The sequence below is a fragment of the Nothoprocta perdicaria genome, unplaced genomic scaffold (genome assembly GCF_003342845.1).
Source record: "Nothoprocta perdicaria isolate Ctin4 unplaced genomic scaffold, notPer1 scaffold_99, whole genome shotgun sequence".
In the NCBI taxonomy this organism is placed as follows: Eukaryota; Metazoa; Chordata; class Aves; order Tinamiformes; family Tinamidae; genus Nothoprocta; species Nothoprocta perdicaria.
Genome location: NW_020456298.1, coordinates 119839 through 138535, shown reverse-complemented (window position 1 = coordinate 138535; position 18697 = coordinate 119839). Strand labels below are relative to the sequence as shown.

Below are 18697 nucleotides of genomic sequence, written 5' to 3'. Positions count from 1 at the left end.
CCTTAGTTTATGGAGCCTTTTATTATTAAAGCGATAAAAGTTGCACAAATTGGTTACATAAACCTAAATCTCTAACAAATAAGAATATTTTTTTCTACTAATATATACTGTGTGCAGCTCAGTGAGTTTGTGGTATCTGTCTTAATTTTATGTGATTTACACTTTGAATTGAATGTATATAGTAAATATGTGGTAAAGGAAATCTGTCCAAAACCAAGAAGTAGAAGGTCTTGAATAGACTTGATTTTTCTCTGATTTGTGGTTCAGTTTTATCCTAGCCAATATTTGATGATTCTCTATTTGTCGTGTTGACGGTTTTGTTGTGAATTCAAATTACTTCTGGAAAAGACCTGTATAAGTATCTGTGTAGCAAACTGCAGTGAAGAAGAAAGAGACTTCAGCTAGCTTGAAAGAGTTGATTTCAGGTTTGGGAACAATCTTAAATATTTCRGTGTTTTTCAGGAGGATAAATTAGGCCAGCAGAAGTTTCATGCTACCTTGATTAGATTGTTATTTTTATCAGCTTGTTTAAAGCTAGCTTGGATATTTTTATACAGAAATGGATATAACGTTTTTCTGAATCTTGAGGAGTTTATTAGTTTAATCAAATAAAATACTCCTGGAAACCACTAAAGTTTCTTGTATTAAATTACAAAACACTGTAGTTTCTACCAGTGTTACTGAAGTAGCTCTAGTTACCACCTGGGACTGCTCAGCAGACCGTTGTTTCAGAATGGCCAAGAAAGGCAAAAGCAAAACATTAAACATTAATCATTTTTCATTTAAATGAATACTGCTGATAGATATTGCTTTGCCAAACAGAGCTTAGTTTTTGAAACTGGTAGTACTGATATAAAGGAAGAATTGAAGCTGTTGAAGCTTGTCCTAATTTGTATTAATACTTATTAGTCAGATTTGGCTTGAGTCAATGCATTGAATTTTTATGCCAAAATCCTAAAAGAGTTCAGTGCATTTCAGAAGGCCTAGTTGCTCAGCAGTTTGTGATCAGACCTTTGTCCCACTCCTGTCTGAGTGGGAATTACTCTTTTCTCACTGTTTTCTGCTCATCATCTCTCTCTTAATTCCTCTATACAGCACATGAAAAGCTATACTAAAGATAGTAGTATTTCTGTGGGCTTTCTTTTTTTTTTTTTAAATCATAGTTAATTTATTTCAAGATCCAGGCAGGAGTATTTAAATATTTTATGCTGATGGAATTTCTGCCTTAGATATGTGAACATCATATTTTTTTAATCTAAATTGGTTCTTTTAAGTTTTATAGAAACAACAAGTAGAAGCAACAAATCCAAATGTTTATGACTTTAACTTCTAATAACCAAACTGAAATTTCTCCTCATAATTAATTATTCCAATGTGAGTTTATTGGTGGCTACAAATTGTATTTTTTTAACACTGCCATTCATTTGGTATCTTTTGCAGATATAAACAGAGAAGTGCTTGCAAATTGATTCAGAAATTTCCCATGGCTTCCACAGTGGAGATCACCAGCCTTTCAACAGTAAATGATTTCTACTCTTGTATCCTATGACAAATTAGATCTATAGACTGGAATGGAAATAACTTCAATTAAAGTAATTAGCATTTGATTGTTTGGAAGTCTTTTCCTGTTAGAGTAGAAATACTTTTTCATGGTATCAAAGTTCAGTCTCAGAAGTAACTTTTTTATGATTGTAAATGTTTTGGTGCTGCTCCTAGAACACTGGGTACAAAAAATACATGATAACTATTTATTTGTCTTTCTGTATATCTATATGCTCCTGTTTCTTTAAATCAGTTTAACTTTAACAGAGAGAACTTTACAGATATTGTACTCACAGCTGGTAGCAACAGAGCACTGGAAGTGTTTGACCTCAATGCAGGCTGCAGCTTGGCAGTAATACCAGAGGTTCATTCTAGATCAGTCCATCAGATCTGCCAAAATAAGGTATACGTCTTATTGAACATTTTAGTACCACTACAGCTCTATTAAAAAAGGAATTTCAGACTAAAAATTTGATTGATGCTAAGCAATATACTTTATATGTTGGGGAGGAAGGACAAGGTTATAAGACTGTGCGATAAAGACACCTTTGCCTACAAGATTTCACTATTTGTCTGCTGGAGAGCAGAGGGTGATGAGAGCTGACCAAAATGTTCTGCTATTAGGGCAGTATAGATTCTGCTTTGCCTTGCTGGGTCAGACTGGAATATTATAGTCGAGCAGGAACTACTCATTGTAACTATTTAAAATATCTGGGATAACCTATCATTTTCGTAGCCGTTAACACAACTCTAATTCTTTAGCCTGCATTTTTTAACATCCTTTTTAGTAATAGAATCTTCTACATTATTTAATACAATATTAGTATAGATGCTAGATAACATACTGACTTTAGAGAACTCAAAAGGTTTTATGACCAAAAGTAAACATATTAAACAATTCTTGCATGGGGAAATGAAGACAATTTTAAAATTCTCATGATTTTTCTAGGATTTTTACACTTCTCTGTGTTAATTTACCTGAAACACAAATTGTTATATATTGTTATGAAATACCTCAGGGACTAAGTTCTACTCCTAACATGAGAAATAGGGGCTAAGTTAAAATTCCAGCTTTGATCATTTGTATATTAACTGATATGGTCAGTCTTTTATCAATTAAAAGAAAAAATAACAAAAAATTGCTTTTCTGTAATAGCTCTGAAAATAGCCATTTGCATAGTAATGCTGTACTATATATAATTCAGCAAAGGAATTTCTAACAAATATAGGTGACTACAAACTCCTCAGATGTGCAYACTGGAAAAGGTGAGATTAAGGGACTTGTTCAGTTCCTTTACTCTTAAGATGATGAGAGAAAAATAACTTGCAATTAAGAACAGTAATAGTTTTAGTCTGTTACCTGACTAGAATTGTGGTGKTGTTCTTGAGACACTGTTAATGTTCTTCTGTTATGAAAATAACTTTCTTCTGTTCCAGGTTTTGTGCTGTTAAGTATTCGTAACTTAATTTATCTAGCTATCCATTGTGTTCATGGGGATAAGAATCRGGGACAGGCTTGTCAGAGGTCCTGAAAAAATACTAGAGTTTTACAAAATTATGGTAGAACTTAAGCATGTCGTTATTTTATTCCTTCATTTTTATCCCAACTTTCTTTTTTGAAATACTTAAATCCTCTAAAATAGTATATTGCATTGTTTCAGAATGTTTTTGACATCAAAATCTGGTGTAAGTGATTTACTCRGCAATACCAGCATTCCCATCCGTGCACATCTGTTATTACCTGAAATTTTCACTGTGATGGAAACTTGAACTATTTATTTACTTTTTTCTTTTAATTGGATATTTTGGTTATGTCCCTAAATCTTTGTCTCCTCTTGAGAAAATGTCTATATAAGCTGTGCAATAGGTCTTTTGCCTGTCCRTATTAACTGAAGCTAATCCTTCTAAAAGAAGCCTGTCCTGTGGACTTACACTAAGATTGAAAGCAATACCTTTAAGAAACTTACTATACCATACTACTATAAGAATTTTCAATGTGTGATTGTGCAGATTGTGTAATTGAAGACATAATAATCTTGACTTTTCAGCTTTCTTTTCAGTTATGCAGACTTTAGGTTTAACATATCATGCTCAGATATAGCTTGATATGTACATGATATACTAGGTCATATCCTAATGGCTAGCAAGTTAAAATATTCAGGGARAATTCATGGATTTTGAACAAATAAACTGAAAAGGAGGGTAGTGAAATGTGATGTGAATTGAGGGAAACTCTTTGCCTGGATATTAATGTGGATTTACTGTTTCTCTTTATGAGGATTTACTGTTTTTCTTTACAGTTCTTTACAGATTACTGTTTCTTGAGGGCACTCAGTTTTACAGACTTCTGTGTATCACAAGTTGATTGCAGTATATCAAGTTTGGCTTGGTTCTAGAGGCAGGCAGTTATGATACTCATTCTTCAGCAGGGGATCTTTTTACAAACTCTCATGAATTCTGGAGAAGGTTTTCCTGTGAAGTCATAATTCTGACTGGAAGTTTTTAATTTGGAAAAGTATACAATATGCATGGAGAGTCCTTTGTTTTAGTGCTTGAAGCCAAATTAAAGTCAATTGCAATTAAATCTATATAAAGTGAGTTGTAAYTGACAGGATGTTCTTTTTATGTCAGTCTTCTGTGGATATTTACATTGGTCTTTTCATAGGAGTCTTACGTTTTCTCCAAAGTTGAATTTTTTAAAATTCTGTTTTGTTCTGATATTTCATAAACAAGATTTGTTCAGTAGCATTGGCCTTTTTGGAACAGGAATAGATGATTTAAATCTTCATAGTTAGTGTTACTTGAAGATAGGTTTGAATGTTTGGTGGTCTTACAATACAATACGTGCAGGACTATCTATTGCGTTAGGTTTAGTTGAGCATGGCTCTTCATTCCCTGTTGAAATGTCCTTGCTTCTGTGGGTAACTACTCTTTGGTGCTACTTTGATATAGCTCTCTGGCTTTTCCCTTGATATGCGATGTGGCAAAACACTTAATTGTGCTAGTTATTTCTGTACAGTTTGTAATACATACAGGTTTGGAGCTGTGGCCTTTTTTAATTTTATTTTGATGTTGCTTTGATTTATTTAAGCAAGAAAAACTCTAAAGCTGTGAGCAAGTATTCACTTGGGAGAAAACCTAGAGAATTGTGGCAAAAGGTGAGCATTTTTATGGAGACTTGAAGATTCTTGTTAAATTATTGATTAGCAATATCTTCCCTTGTATTTAAATATTTTTCAGATAAATTAATTATGGTTGTATACTAGAGTAAATATAAATTAGTGCATTAAGATAATACGCTGAAGTATTTGATATACTTGTCAAAATATGCAGCATCTGAGTTATTGCCTGAGTATAAAACATATTGGAGTGTAGGACTGTCACTACATTAGCTAGTGGGATAGAAGTAGCTTCATGGGGTAAAATGGTTGATGATGAGGGCCCTATGCCCATGAAATGTAGGGATCCTTTGCCTATRGACTGTTTTTAGCCTGCCCTTTATCATGAACTAAAGTCTTATTAGTGATTGCAGTGCAATAGGCATAGAACTTTACTTTAGATTTATGTTAAAGTAAACTAGTTCCCATGTTCTAAGACTTGTTAGTGATGCAGACAGAACAGTAGTAGATGGGGATGGTTAGGAAATTAGTTAAGTAAAAAAAAAAATCTTGGAGAAACATTTAAATAACTATTAGAAGATATTCTAGAATCATAAAATTATAGGATAACAGCTTTACTTTCAGTTATTCCAGGCTTTGGACAGCAATTGCTGTAAGCAAGTATCTACAATTGCAATGTAATAACTTTGATTTTAAACTGTTGTTGAGGTGCCTTTTGGAGATAATTTACAAGAAATGGCAATGTGTAATGTTTCTCAGGCAGCACAGACCTTAARCTTTTTTTATCATTTAGAGCATGTCCACTCTCTTTCCAGCAGGTACTAGCTGATGCCTAGTAGAGCAATATTCTGAGTCTTTCTCCAGAGCAGTTTAGAAGGAAATATTGTGAGACTTGTTTTTTAAAGTTGTCCTGTACTGTCTGTTACATATTTCTTAGAAGACTGTGGAGTGCTAACTAGTACTTGGTGGAGACCGTTTTTAATGGATGTTTATGAATCTTGGTTCCTTCTAGAATTTTAGTGTTCTAAAAATCAAAATAAAATTTAGAAAATGTTAAGTATTACTGCATCTAAATAACTGACTCTTTCAGAATGATAGTTTAGAAGCAAAAGTTAGATCAACTGCTTTTATTTTTTGTACATGCATATAATCCTCTTCAAAAATGGTTTTTCTGTAAAAATTCTTGCAGTTTATCAGTACAGATATTTAGAATAAAGTTTAGGGAAATGTACAAAGGAAAGTTAAATATTTAAGAGTGAGACTTCAGCTGATTCTAAGAATTGGTTGCCCAACTCTCTACTCATTTTGAAATCTCCCTTAGGGCCTTCTAAATAAAGTTGGCATAAGTCTCCTGACCCTTAGGAATTGAGAAATCCTCATCTTTATTTCTTTGCTTATCAAAATCTGTGCCAATTCCAATGAAGCCAGAGTACAATTTGTTACAGTTACTCATCTTGAAAATTGGTAAGAATTTACCAGCTAAAACCATTAGGGCGCGCGCACACACACACACATACACACACACATGTGCGCACACACACATGCGCACACAAATCCTGGATTCTTTAGTGACCACTAGATGGTCAGAATTGAACCATTGAATCATCCTAACTGTAATTAAATTATAAAATATCATTGTCATTAACTTAGGTGTTAAATCTGCAGCCTATGTAGAGTACAGTTGAAGGAATCTTGTCCTTTGCCTGTAATTTGAATTATGCAAAGTAATCTCTGCTCTAGTTAAAAGTTTATCTGTAAAATGTTGCAGATGAACATACAGTACCTGTACTTGGAATAAATATATGGAGGATTTAATATCATAGGTTACCAAATAGTTAATACCATAGGTTACCATATACCGAATAATGAATGCAATGAAAATATATCTGCATGCTGGCATGGCATCATGATGGAAGGTATATACTGTCATACTTGATCTTTCCTTCTTAATCTCTATTAACTGTAGGAATAGGTAAATGTCTTAATACTTTAAATTGCAATAGGAATACTTTAAATGGAAATTTGCAATTACGGTTTGAAAGTAGGATATATGTATATGTATATGCATATACACTATATTTTTATAGTATTTCATTGACTTGGTTGTATTTAGGCCTTTCATTTTACAGTATTTTGTGTTGTAAACTTGTGTGATTGTATCAACATCAAGGAAAGGAAATCAGGGTAGGAAACATCTCTCGGATAGATTCTGAAACTTCCAGAAAGGCCTTTTAGAGATAAAATTACAGAGGTCTGTGAAAATTAAAATATTAGCTTTAGAAATTCAGGAGAGGACTGTTGAGCAAAACCATAACAGACTGAAACTCACTAGAAGAGTATTTTGGGTATTGTGCTTACTACCAGATTTTTGTTTGTATCTTTGTATTACTTGTAGCAGATTAATTCCTAGTTGCAGTCTAGTTGAGATTAGTGGAGTTATTCAGGATTARATTGTATATAGAACTCCTAGGCTTGGATCCAAAATAGCACTTAGTACAATTTAGGTACTGATGTTCAGGACTGGAAAACACAGAAGACATTCCCAGCTCTTGGAGCTCCATATGTGATTCAAGTTTACCAAATAAAATGACTTTATGAACTTTAGACTTCTTACTACTTACTTAGAAGCTCTCTTTTCTTGATTTAATTGGTTATATTAATGCTTGTTATTTCTAGCCTATTTTTGTTTCCATAACTGTGCATCTTGGTCCCAAAGCACACCAAAGGATGACAATTAAGCACATCTGTTTTCATATAAAGGCTCTTCCAACAGCAGTAAAATGAATTAATCATTCTTTCTAATGGATTTAGTCCTGTATCCTTAAATATACTAAAAATTCCTAACCGCCACAGTATCTTCAGTTTCCCTGTCATGTTCTTTATAGCCTTTTCTTCACCATCACAGATATCTGTTTTTTTTTTTTTTAATGTCTATCCATAATGCCATAGTCTATCCTTGTTCAGAACTACTCATGTTGACTGTTTAATGGCTTGCCAAGCAAAATGGCTTTCATTGATAGGTGTACTGATTGGAATTTCTACCTAATTACTCATGAACATTACCCTATAAGTATTGAGACCCTTCTCTTCCTGACAGATTGGATTTTGAAAGTGGAGCAGGTTAAAAAGAATTTGGATCGGAATCAACAGGCAGTACAGTTTCATTGTAAAATATGGGCTACATATACATGGTGCTATGCATGATTCTATAGAGATGTGCTAGTGGTGTTGCTATTCATTTCTATACAACAGATTAGTTCTCGGTACATTTGATCAGGAACTGGGAAATTGAAGTTCATTTTCCTCTTCAACCTGAGATAATACTTCAGAATTTTATTAAAGTGGACATCTTTGTATTTCAGTAATAGTCACTAGGCAATACAGTTGTGTTGAGGGACCCTCTACACTCTCATTAAACAGGGCATGCTCCAGAGAGTAACGAAGCAAGTGAAAGAGTAAGGATGTCGCAGAGCAAAACTGACACTCTCCCAAAAGAGTAGAGTTCTGATTTCCAGACTCTTCTCTCAAAATTGCTTGTGATACTTGAATGCAGGGTGTTACTAGACCCTGGTGCTACTTCTATACACCTCCTGAGGCAGTAAGTGAATATTCCTCTTTTGGCTGCAGTAATTCAACCAGTGATTTCCAACTTGACAAGTTTATTTTGCTTCATAAGATCACCTAAAGAAAGTCAGCTACTGATGATTACCAAAGAATTACTGAAATTTGATGCTTTCACTAGGTACCTAATATGATGGTTTCATTAGACTCTTAAAAAAAAAAAAAAGAGAGAAAAAAAAAAGAAAAAAAAGAAAAAAATAAGCATGTGAATTCTCTTTTTGAAGTAAGTGGGAATATTTACATATTTCAGTTTATATATATGCTGTTTGTTGATTTGTGGTCCTGGAAAACTGCAGTTACCTCAACAGAGATATATATTACCAGTTGTATTCTGAGTAGAACATAAGCAAAAATCCTTGACTATAGTCCAAATGTCATTTTTTCCGGTAAGTGTGCAAGTCTGACTTTTTTTTTATCCCTTCTAAGAGCAGATACCACTACAGACAGATTATTCATATCTCATCAAGAAATCRCATTATTCTAAAACACCCACTTTATGTGTATGAAATGAACTATGGTTCGGTGAATTTTCTTATTTTTGGACATTTTATTTAGAAGGTGTAATTTTTGAAGATGAAAAATAATATTTAATGTGCTTGTTTATGTGTACAAAACTAAACCAAAGATTTTTATTAAACAAAGCTGGAAAAGGGATACAGCATTTTAGGTACATTTTAAGCTTTGACTAATTTATGGCACTTTTTATGAATTTCCTTCAATTTTTGCTTYGTGAACTTGAATACTCTTTTCTGTATATCTATTAATCCTTATTCATTGAATTAATAGAATCATGTAGAGAAAGTACCCACCTCTGATAAACAGTGAATAAGAGAGAAACCACCTGGGTTTAGATTTCAAAAAACAAAACAAATTTCTATAGAAAATGTCACATAGGATGATAATTGTCAAATATTCATGTTAAATTGTCATATGTCAAATATAATAGCATGAATACTTAGACCATCTAAATAAAAACTGGAATTTCTAAGAAAGATTTGAGGGTACTGGAAGATCAGGAAAAAAATAAAAGACTGAGAATCTTGCATGCAAAGATTTAGCAAATGCAAAGATTTAGCAAATATTTCACCATTTTGAAAATAATTTTGTAGTATATGTATGGCAAGTATTACATAGCCACTGTKTAAATCAATCCCAGATGTCTTGAATGTTTGGAGGCAGTAGACACAACAGGTCTTGTTTATCTCTTTATAGTCATAGAAAAGGACTAAATTGAAAGTCAGTTGCTCATATTAAGAAAGAGGAAAAAGAATTAAAATTAATTGCATATGAAGAATTTGTTGAACAATCTAGAGAGAAAGCTAACACGGGGGTAAGAAGACAAAAAACGGTCAAAGAACCTTGAAAACTTGGAGATTTTGTAATGGATAATGTAAAGGGGCACTTAATGAAGATTTTCTGGCTTGTTAGGAAGAAGGGTGAATAGATTGTTTTTTTTCCAGGTGTGAGGTAAGAACAGATGAAATTTTGGAGGTAGTGCTGGGGAAATATGAAATAGTAGCAAACAGTATTTTTCAAAATTCAAGCAGAAACTCTTGGCTTTGTTGGAAAATCAGTGGTAAACTGCATTTTAGTTCATCTGTTAGAGCAGGCTTTGGTGATCTTAGTTTAGGAAGGAAACTTGCTTTAAAGCAAAGGAAGAAAAAGCTTCTATAATCTCTTTAATGCTGTATGCCTCACTTTGTCTTACCATTTGGGGAATTCAGCTGACTAAATGCTAGAGCATTTTCCAGTTATTCACCATTTTTTTTGTAAGAAATAGAAGATTCTTGGAAATCAAGTACGGATTGCGGGAAACAACCTTGAGGTTTCTTGAACGTGCCCAGCCAAATCAAGAATGCAAATGGTAGGGAAAGGAAAGAAGGAGTTTCAACTGTTTATATTGAGTTCCCCGAAGAAAGAAGTTTTGTAGCCAGCAAAAAGGTCAGGGTTTGCCAATATAGATGTTAAAAAAAAAAAAAAAAAAAAATCAGATGTTTAAAGATAGACTGGATTTAGTTATTGAAAGGTATAAAGCCAAAATCACTCCTGGTGTGTACAGTTGCTTTTGAAGTCAATGGAAAGTAGGCCCACTATTCAGCCAGGGCTGAATATGTTAAATGCTATAGTTAAATGCTGGGCTACTCTGGTTCTGTGTTATATAATTTGACTTTGTCAAGACAGTAAATTCCTTGATGTATTTTGTATTTTTGGTTTCCTTCTTTCTCTTAAACATCCCAGAATATGGCTGGGGGAACTCCCTGGTGCTCTTCCCCTGTGACCCATAGTGCGGTAGCAACCCCTCAGGCTGGTAGTGCTCTAGCAAGCCTTGCTTCCAGCTCCTGGTGGCAAATGCCCCCCAGACTGAGGACTGGGCTCCCCAGTGCCAGCCTCGACTGGGGCCAGGACAGGGTCCCCGCTTGCTGACTGGGTTGTTGGGGCTCCCACTGCTGCTGCTGTGCATCCTGTTCCACTGGGTTTGCATGGATGAGCCGCTTCCGAGTTGGCCCATGGGAGCAGCTAGGGCAGGAGATGTTAGGGGTTCCTCTGCATTGCTTTGTTTCTCTGCATTTCTTTGTGCATGTGAAGATGGACTTTTTAGCACCAGAACAGAAGAGTGATCTGAAAATAATTTCTGCTATTACAGGGGTCAGCATTCAGCACTCAGCAACCTGAAGCTTACAATCTTTTCATGACCACAGCTGTAGGTGACGGCATCAAACTGTGGGATTTAAGAACGCTGAGGTAAGGCCATGTTAGGTACCTTAGAATAAAAAGGCCAACTTTATTTTTATTCAGAATTGTCATAACTCTCAGTAATATACAAGTAGAAATTTGGCTATAGAATCAGAGCTGTACTTAAGCTTTTAGAAAAGAAAATTAAAGGCTAATAATAATTTATTAAATTAAACAAAYCAAAGAAAATATTAAGTAGATTTTTACTTTTGGTTCTCAGTTATATTTACTTATGTGGAAACTATTGAAGAGTCAAGATTATATATATAGAATCATATACATACATAGARAGAAAATTAATTTTATTTAAAAAATAGTATACTAAATTGGATATGAATGATATTTCCAAAACGGCATTTTTTTTTCCTAAAGGAGGTAAAATTAATCATCCAAGCTTTAAATTAAATATAATTGTAATATTATAAATCATTTATATGGTTCTGTAAATATACATAATGCTTTATTATAACCTCAAAATAAGATATTGTTCTTTCTCCAAAAATCTTCCAATGTTGAACTTGAGAGTTGTGAGGTGAGGAGAAGTGGTAGGGAGGGGTAACTACTTAGCAAAGGAAACARTTGGGGAAATCTCTGTTGTATAGGCTGAAAGTATTATGTTTAAAAGAAAAAGGCATTGGATGGGGAAGACACCTATRCTTTAAATAGTATTTTTGTGTTTGCGTTGTGCACATATATGTATTTGTTGAAAGATGTAATGTAATTTTTCTAGTAGTAAATTTTCTCTTTAGAAAATACTTACTGTTTGTTTCAATCTACCACATTTCTGTTCTGTGGTTCTGTTAAACCTATAGGGGGCATATATGTTCTTGACAAACTTCCATTGCTATACTGCATGTCAGAAAGTAATGAAACTAGAAACCACCGAGTCTGGAATCTGTAATGTTCTTATGTTTTTGTAATAATTTGCTCAAACTGTGATTCTAGAATAGTAATGAAAAAGTAGAGAGCTTTTCACAGATGACTTATCTGCCTCTTCCTTTTTAAATATTAATATAAGTAGAGCAGGTGAATGGTAAAATAGTTAGAAGTGTAAAATCTGGATAATCAATTAAATGAGTATGGCCTGGGAARAGGGGAATAATTTATTTATACACTTGCTCCATATTTAGCTTGGCAGTCARTATATTCTTGTGTCCCCTGACTTCAGTTAGCTAAACTTAAAAAAACAGTCCTTGAGGATCCATATTTACATATGTTGTGTGTTTGTGTATTACACAGTCATTGATAGTTGCTGATGTAGAGAAGAAATACAGAAATGGTTTCACTTGTTTTTCAGRAAAAAAACTTAGAAATGATTTTTTATTGCTGAAAAAAGATTGAATTGTCTGTATTTTAAAATCTCTTCTGGAGTACTCATAAGGAAGAAAACTATTCGCTTTTTCCTAATGTGTTCACCAGGTGTTTTTCACATACATAATTTTAAAACGGCTGAGTTTGGAAAGCTTCATCTTAACCTGGAACAAGGCTTCACTGTGGTATTAGGCTTACTGCACAGTTACAGGGTTTTTTTTTTTTTTTTTTTTTTTTTTTTTTTGTTCATAGATCCTGCTCAGTGAAACTCAGAGCATTTCTTACACTGTTGGGTGCTTAGAGATTAATTCCTAAACAATCTTATTGTGAGCCAGTTCCTTAGATCTTTTAAAGTTGTTGATTTGTAAAATTAAGGCATCAGCCCTTACTGTGTTTGAACTGAACCCTCTGGAATGGTTCCTCTTTTTGTGCAGTGTTTTTGAAATGTAGTCAAGGTAARTCCACTTTCTGTTTGCAATGTTGTGGGTAGTAGAGGCAGCTCCAAGATTTCAACGTTATTGTCTGTTGGGGTTTTTTTGTGGGTTTTTTTTTTCAGTTCTAAATATTTGCTTCAGACATCCCCAGTCAAAGCTGTTTTACTGAGCTGTTCAATCTCCTAGTTACACTTCAATGATTTCTATCCACTGTTACTTAACAATATTGCCAAGTACAAAGCTCTTAATTAAATGACAAGACAAAAAAAAAAAAAAAAAATCCAGTATGCTGTTCATGAAAGCTGCTTTTGAAAGCATGGGAAACTCTTCTGAGAGTAACTATGCACAGTTTCCCTGGGAATCTTGTGTTTTGTTCGGACATTTTCTTTGATGAAGTTTCCTTTTTTCATTTTTCTGACATGCAACATGCATTCCTTATATTGTAACTGACTGAAGCATTGGAGCAGAATGCTCAGGTTCTTTTTTGATCCTTACTTAGAATAAAGCTTCAAATGTTTTATTCTGGCCTGCAACTTTAGAGGTTTTTATTTTTGAGTTCCAAAAGAACATTTCCACTTTGTGTTGTCCAACTAATTTTTTTTTTTTTCAATGTAAATTAATGTAGCTTTTTTTTTTTCTTTAATCTCCTCAAAGTTGGTAAGCTGGTAAGACTATTTTGCACTTTCCATTCTCATCATCTGTACTGGATAAAGCTGTGAAACCATCTGTCTTTTTGACTCTTGAAGATTTGGAGGCATTTCAAGGTTRCCTCAGAGAGTGCCAGAAAGTCTTACAGGTTCCTCTGAAGGTGGTACAAGAAAAGGCTAAAATGCCTGATGTTCTCAGCCAGCCTCTCATAGCCAGGCCATCTTGCCAATAGGTGAGAGAATCTTGGACTTAGATCCTAGTGACTTTTGGACTACTTGGTCTTCTGCTTTGTGTACTGTGAAATGCATGGATTTGTAAAGTTCTATCTGAATATTTTGAGTATTTTTATATTTCTCCTCCTCCTCCTTTGTAACTGGTAAGAAAAGTTCCAGACCAATGAATAAAGAACCAAGAAGGATAGATCTATTTGGGATAAAATCCTGCTCTGGCTACTGTTCTTCCAGTTGAGGATAATGAACTATCAGGCTTTCTGAATTCATGCATTGGGGTAAGACACTTGTCTTTGATCAGTTTTCAAGATATTTTGAAGAGTAAGTTAAGTCTGTGTTGCCTAAAAGAACACCTGCTTGGAGAATAAAYGAAAATATATATCTATGGTCCAAATTGGAAGCAGTAAACACTCATGTTAGACTGTGAAGTACAATGGGAATCTGAAGAAATCCAAAAGAAGATGAGACTTGCCAAAGAAGAATCAGATAAACTTAATTGGAAGGAGGTAATTGGTATAAAAGGCTGATGCAAAAAGACGTTTTTTATTTGAAAGAATTTAAATACTCATTAAGATTAAACACTGTAGATGCTAATTGCCTATAATATACAAGAAACTTCATTTTTTTTTCTCCTTCTGTTTTCTCTTAATGCATTTTGGAGACTACAACTTTTCTTCTGAAGTCAAGAGTCTAGTGCTTCATTCTTGAAAGTGAAAATGGAGCACCTCCAACTGCTTCCTCGCCTAAGTACCAGTTTTAAGGGATATTATAAGGACTCTGGCAGGGTTCAGCACCCACGGCTCTCCGTATTGAAGGGCTTATTGATGAAGCTGCTGCTTTTGCTTTCACAGGTTCAACAAGTAGTGAGGCTGAGTGTGTATTGCACCCACTCCACACACAAACACAAATGCATATGCAGAAGACACAGGCGTAGATGGCTGCAGATGAAGTGCTGCCAGAACTCACAGACATAGATCCCCTTGCTCTTCTCCAACTGTTTGCAATTGAAATTTGCAAGTGAAAGTGCACACTCACTCTGTGTCTTCACAAGCTCATGCACATTCATGGATCTCTTGAACATCAGCCCAGGCTTCTGGGCCTTCTGCTTGCCAGCTAGTTCAGCTCAAAGTTTGCTAGTGAATTATACCCGTCCCCACACTACATTAGAGCAAAACCATAAATGCTCTGCCTGTGTCCTCTCTACCAGTGTCCTAGGAGCCTGTGGGCCCTATGACCCATGGACTAGCTCCAGCTGTTGGTGCTGTAATGCTCACCCCTTACAGTTGCTTTTATTGCACTCTACTTGCCACAGTTGCTGGCACCGTAGATAGAAGGGCCTTTTAACCCAAGATCTCTCTCCAGTTACTGGAACAAAYTTACTCACTCCAGTCCCCACCCAGTTGCTGAGACTGCTTGATCCATGACCGCTCCAATTAGACTCTCACCTCAGTTGCAAGCATCCATTGTCAATTCAAAATAATGCACTCTGCACTTTGTCAAATGGAGTTAGAATAGTGAACAGCCACATAGTTATAGAATCACTGAACATTCACTATCAAAATTACATGAATATCCTTGTCTTTATCATGGGCTGATGGGGAGAAGAATCTGATGTACAGATGTCTGCAGCAGTTTACCATTTTCCTCTCATGTTTTATTCCAAACAGTCACAATCAAATGAGATTTTCTAACATATGAAGAAATGAAAGCCTTGCTTCTCCAAGATAGATTTCAGCCCTTCTGTCTTTGGATGTCACTGCAGTGGACTTTTCCCAACTCTTCAATAAAATGTGGCTAAAGTCATCTGTCTTTTTAACGCTAATTGCTTGGTCTTTCTATGTCCTAGATTTTCAGATGTAGCGTAAGTCAATCTACTTACTGTCAGGATAGAGTGCCCTGAGTGCACTATTAGACTGCAGTAAGCCTGACAATTGCGCAGAAGGCTAGAGATGGAGGTATTGCTGGGATGGTTGCTGCTGTGTGGAGGGAAAGGGCAAGATGTAACAAGACAGCTGAAATTTGGAAGTGTTTGGGGAAGAAGGAATAGGTTGGTTGTGCAGTGCTGTCAGATGTGTTCATTTATTTCCCCAGAGTTGGGACAAACAAGGAGAAAAACAATTTACAGGGCTGAGCTGCTTCTACAGTTAGGATTAGAAGGGAGAAGTGACAGCTGTACATTATTGTTGCAAGTGTTGAGAGTGTGAGGGGCAAGATTTTTGGGAGGAGCTCTTAGCCATCACACCCTAACACCTTTGGTTGTAGCAGCAGCCTGTCCCTAACTTCAGCTGAGGTGTAATTTAGCTGCTCTGAGTCCTTGCTGCTGGAGCAGCTGCTCTTCATCTCTTTTAAGTACTTGTTGGATATGTGAAGATATTGAAGAATATTGTTATGCTATTTGGACTATGCTGAATTTCTTCTGCAGATCGCTTTAATTTGTTGTAATCCTTAATGGAAGATCCTAGGTAAAATCTCTTTCGATCTCTTTCACATGCTGAAAAGTTTGCCAGCTGTTTAAAGACAGCTTTTGACTTAAAGATAGTATTTCCAACTTGTATTATGATCCTGCGCAACTAGATCATAATCTCCCCTGGCAGCATATTTTAGTAGAATTCCTGCAGCCACATGGAACTCATCTGACACATTTTCTAACTATTACACTTCAGTGAGCTCCTTAGGGTCAGACATGCAATTTGAATGAGTGGCCCTTCAATTTCCAGATTTTTTCAATTTCCATCTCAAATATGAACAGACTGCTTGACATCACCCTGAGCAAGATACACATATACACATGCTCAGAGTTTGATTACTTCTCAGTCTGTTCTGAGTGTGTGGATCCCGTGACTTGTCATCTTTTTTCCCAGMATTTTGATTCTTATTATCTGGGTGCCGAGGGAGAAATAACTAGTTGGAGTTCCTCCAACTTTTAGACTATGGATGCATGAAAGCATACAGGATGGCAAACCTGTGGTCACTGCTGTGTGCTGCTGGTGAAAACGTGCTGAGCTCCCTGAAGGGTGCAGCATGTTTTAAATGAGATCCACATGTACAGAACATCTGAGATAGCTGCTGCTGCTGCTGCTGCTGCTACTACTACTGTCAAGTTTACTCACATTTTCATAGAGTCTCAGTGAACCTGCTGGTACTGAAGGGTCTCTGAACTGATGCTACTGCACTGGGACACAGCAGTAGAATTGAAGGCAAAGTGGTTTAAGAAAAAAAAAAAGTCTCTGTCTTGCAACAAAGTTAAATCAGCAATTGGAATGAAAGAAACTTGTTAGAATATTCACTGATTTATGCAGATGTGCGCCATTTTTGTACTTTCTCTTGCAGAGAGAGAAAATGTAACATGGATCTACAAGTTGTTTGTGACAAAAAGATACATATTTTGGAACGTACACTGAAAGCTGTACAATAGAGAACATAGGGAAAAATTGGCTGTTTGCTCTCCTATACAATTACCAGATGTTTGTCATGGTAACCCCTGAAAAGCTCTGACCAGAGGAGCATTCTTAGGAGGCTGGACAGCATGCCAGCTGGCAAAACTAAGCTTGCAATATCCAAAATAAGTTTAATCACCACCTGTTGTTACTTAAAAAGCCATGGGAAAAGGAAAAAAAAAWMCAAAAACAAAAAAACCCCAACACCTCAAATGGCTAAAGTAAGAGAACTCCTAGAATAAASTAAGATTATGCACATAGCATTTTTGCAGTTCTTTCCATCACTGTAGTGCCCAGAGATATCTGGAATTAATAGATTATATATATAAGAAAAATCTTCTAGATGATGTGGAAAGTTAATTTGGACTCACTGTTTTGAAATGTGTTCTTAAGGCAGGACTTTTTTTTTTTTTTTTTTTTTTTATTGTGTGGGTAATTATATTTATTCCAGAATGTACACACTGATTATGCTGGAAAATTTGAATAGGAAAACAACTAAGGAAATAGAATCCAGCATGTTAGTTATTACTGTGAACACACTAGCACAATAGAAAATGACATGTATGATGACAAAAGACTTTGTTGCATGTCTGTGGTATAGCAGAGAAAAGACCAGAAAGTGGAAGCCTAGGAGTCCTTTTATCTCTTTATCTGCATGTGTCTTCTGAATGCTTTAAGTTATCAATAGGAAAATGTCTATAAGTTATATCAAATTAACAGGGAAAGGGTTTCTCTTTGTGTTCAAAAGCCCAYGTGAGTTTGAAGATCGCATAGACCTTTGCTTTTAGGAAGTGGTTTGAGTGAAACACTGCATACTGGAACAGTTTTGAAACAGTGGGTATAAAGGATTCCTTTGTCATGTTCAGAGTCAGTGCTTCTACTAGTAAATGTTAAGAACAATGTATATAATGTAAATATATATCAAAAACGTTAGAAGACTTCTTGAATGGGGAGGCTGTGGAGCAAAACTAAAGTATGGGRAGCATGGGAGTCCTTTATGTTCTCTCTTAAGTTGTTTAGTTTCTGATACTTGAAGTTTTTTGAAAGTGCCAAATATGATGGACTGTTGCATCTGGGAGGAAACTGAGGTAGGTAGTTACTATTCTGTTTTTGTTACTCTATGAAGTTTGAATAGAGGCAGGATATTCAATGGGCAGAAAAAGGCTGTTGGTAATTAAAAGYCTATTATCATTAATGCAAGAACTATGTGCAAAGTGGAAGAATGTTTTTGAGTCTTAGAGCCTGTCTATTACTGTGATTATAGATTATTTCTCTTTGATGAATCACAATTTAATACAATTTTAAATTGTATTATTTACAACAGATTTAGGATAGAGCTATTCTGAGATAAAGGCTTTAATCTTGTATGGCTGTATGTTCAAAATGTCCTTGGAAAATAGTAGCTTTGATATGCAGAATTTTAGCCAAATATATACACTCCATGGGAGTTCAGATCAGGGCACTATAAAATGATGTATTTTGATGCATTCACAATTTTCTTGTTGATGCTTTACTAAATGATGTTGGATCTGTTCTGTCAAAAGTATGCCTCTTTTACCTGTCTGAATGATATCAATTTGACATTTGTAGAGATACAGAGGCTCTAATTCAGCAAGTTTAGT

The 18697-nt window shown here is 35.1% G+C and overlaps 1 protein-coding gene across 1 annotated transcript in view; it reads left to right on the top strand.

The window, feature by feature from the left end:
- Window positions 1-18697, top strand: part of WDR27 (WD repeat domain 27) — a 105084-nt gene that overhangs the window by 26996 nt on the left and 59391 nt on the right. Inside the window, exons 20-22 of the mRNA XM_026053347.1 lie at window positions 1441-1538; window positions 1824-1945; window positions 10927-11024. Of these exons, the coding sequence (XP_025909132.1) occupies window positions 1441-1538; window positions 1824-1945; window positions 10927-11024 (318 nt within the window). The remainder of the gene's footprint in view (window positions 1-1440; window positions 1539-1823; window positions 1946-10926; window positions 11025-18697) is intronic.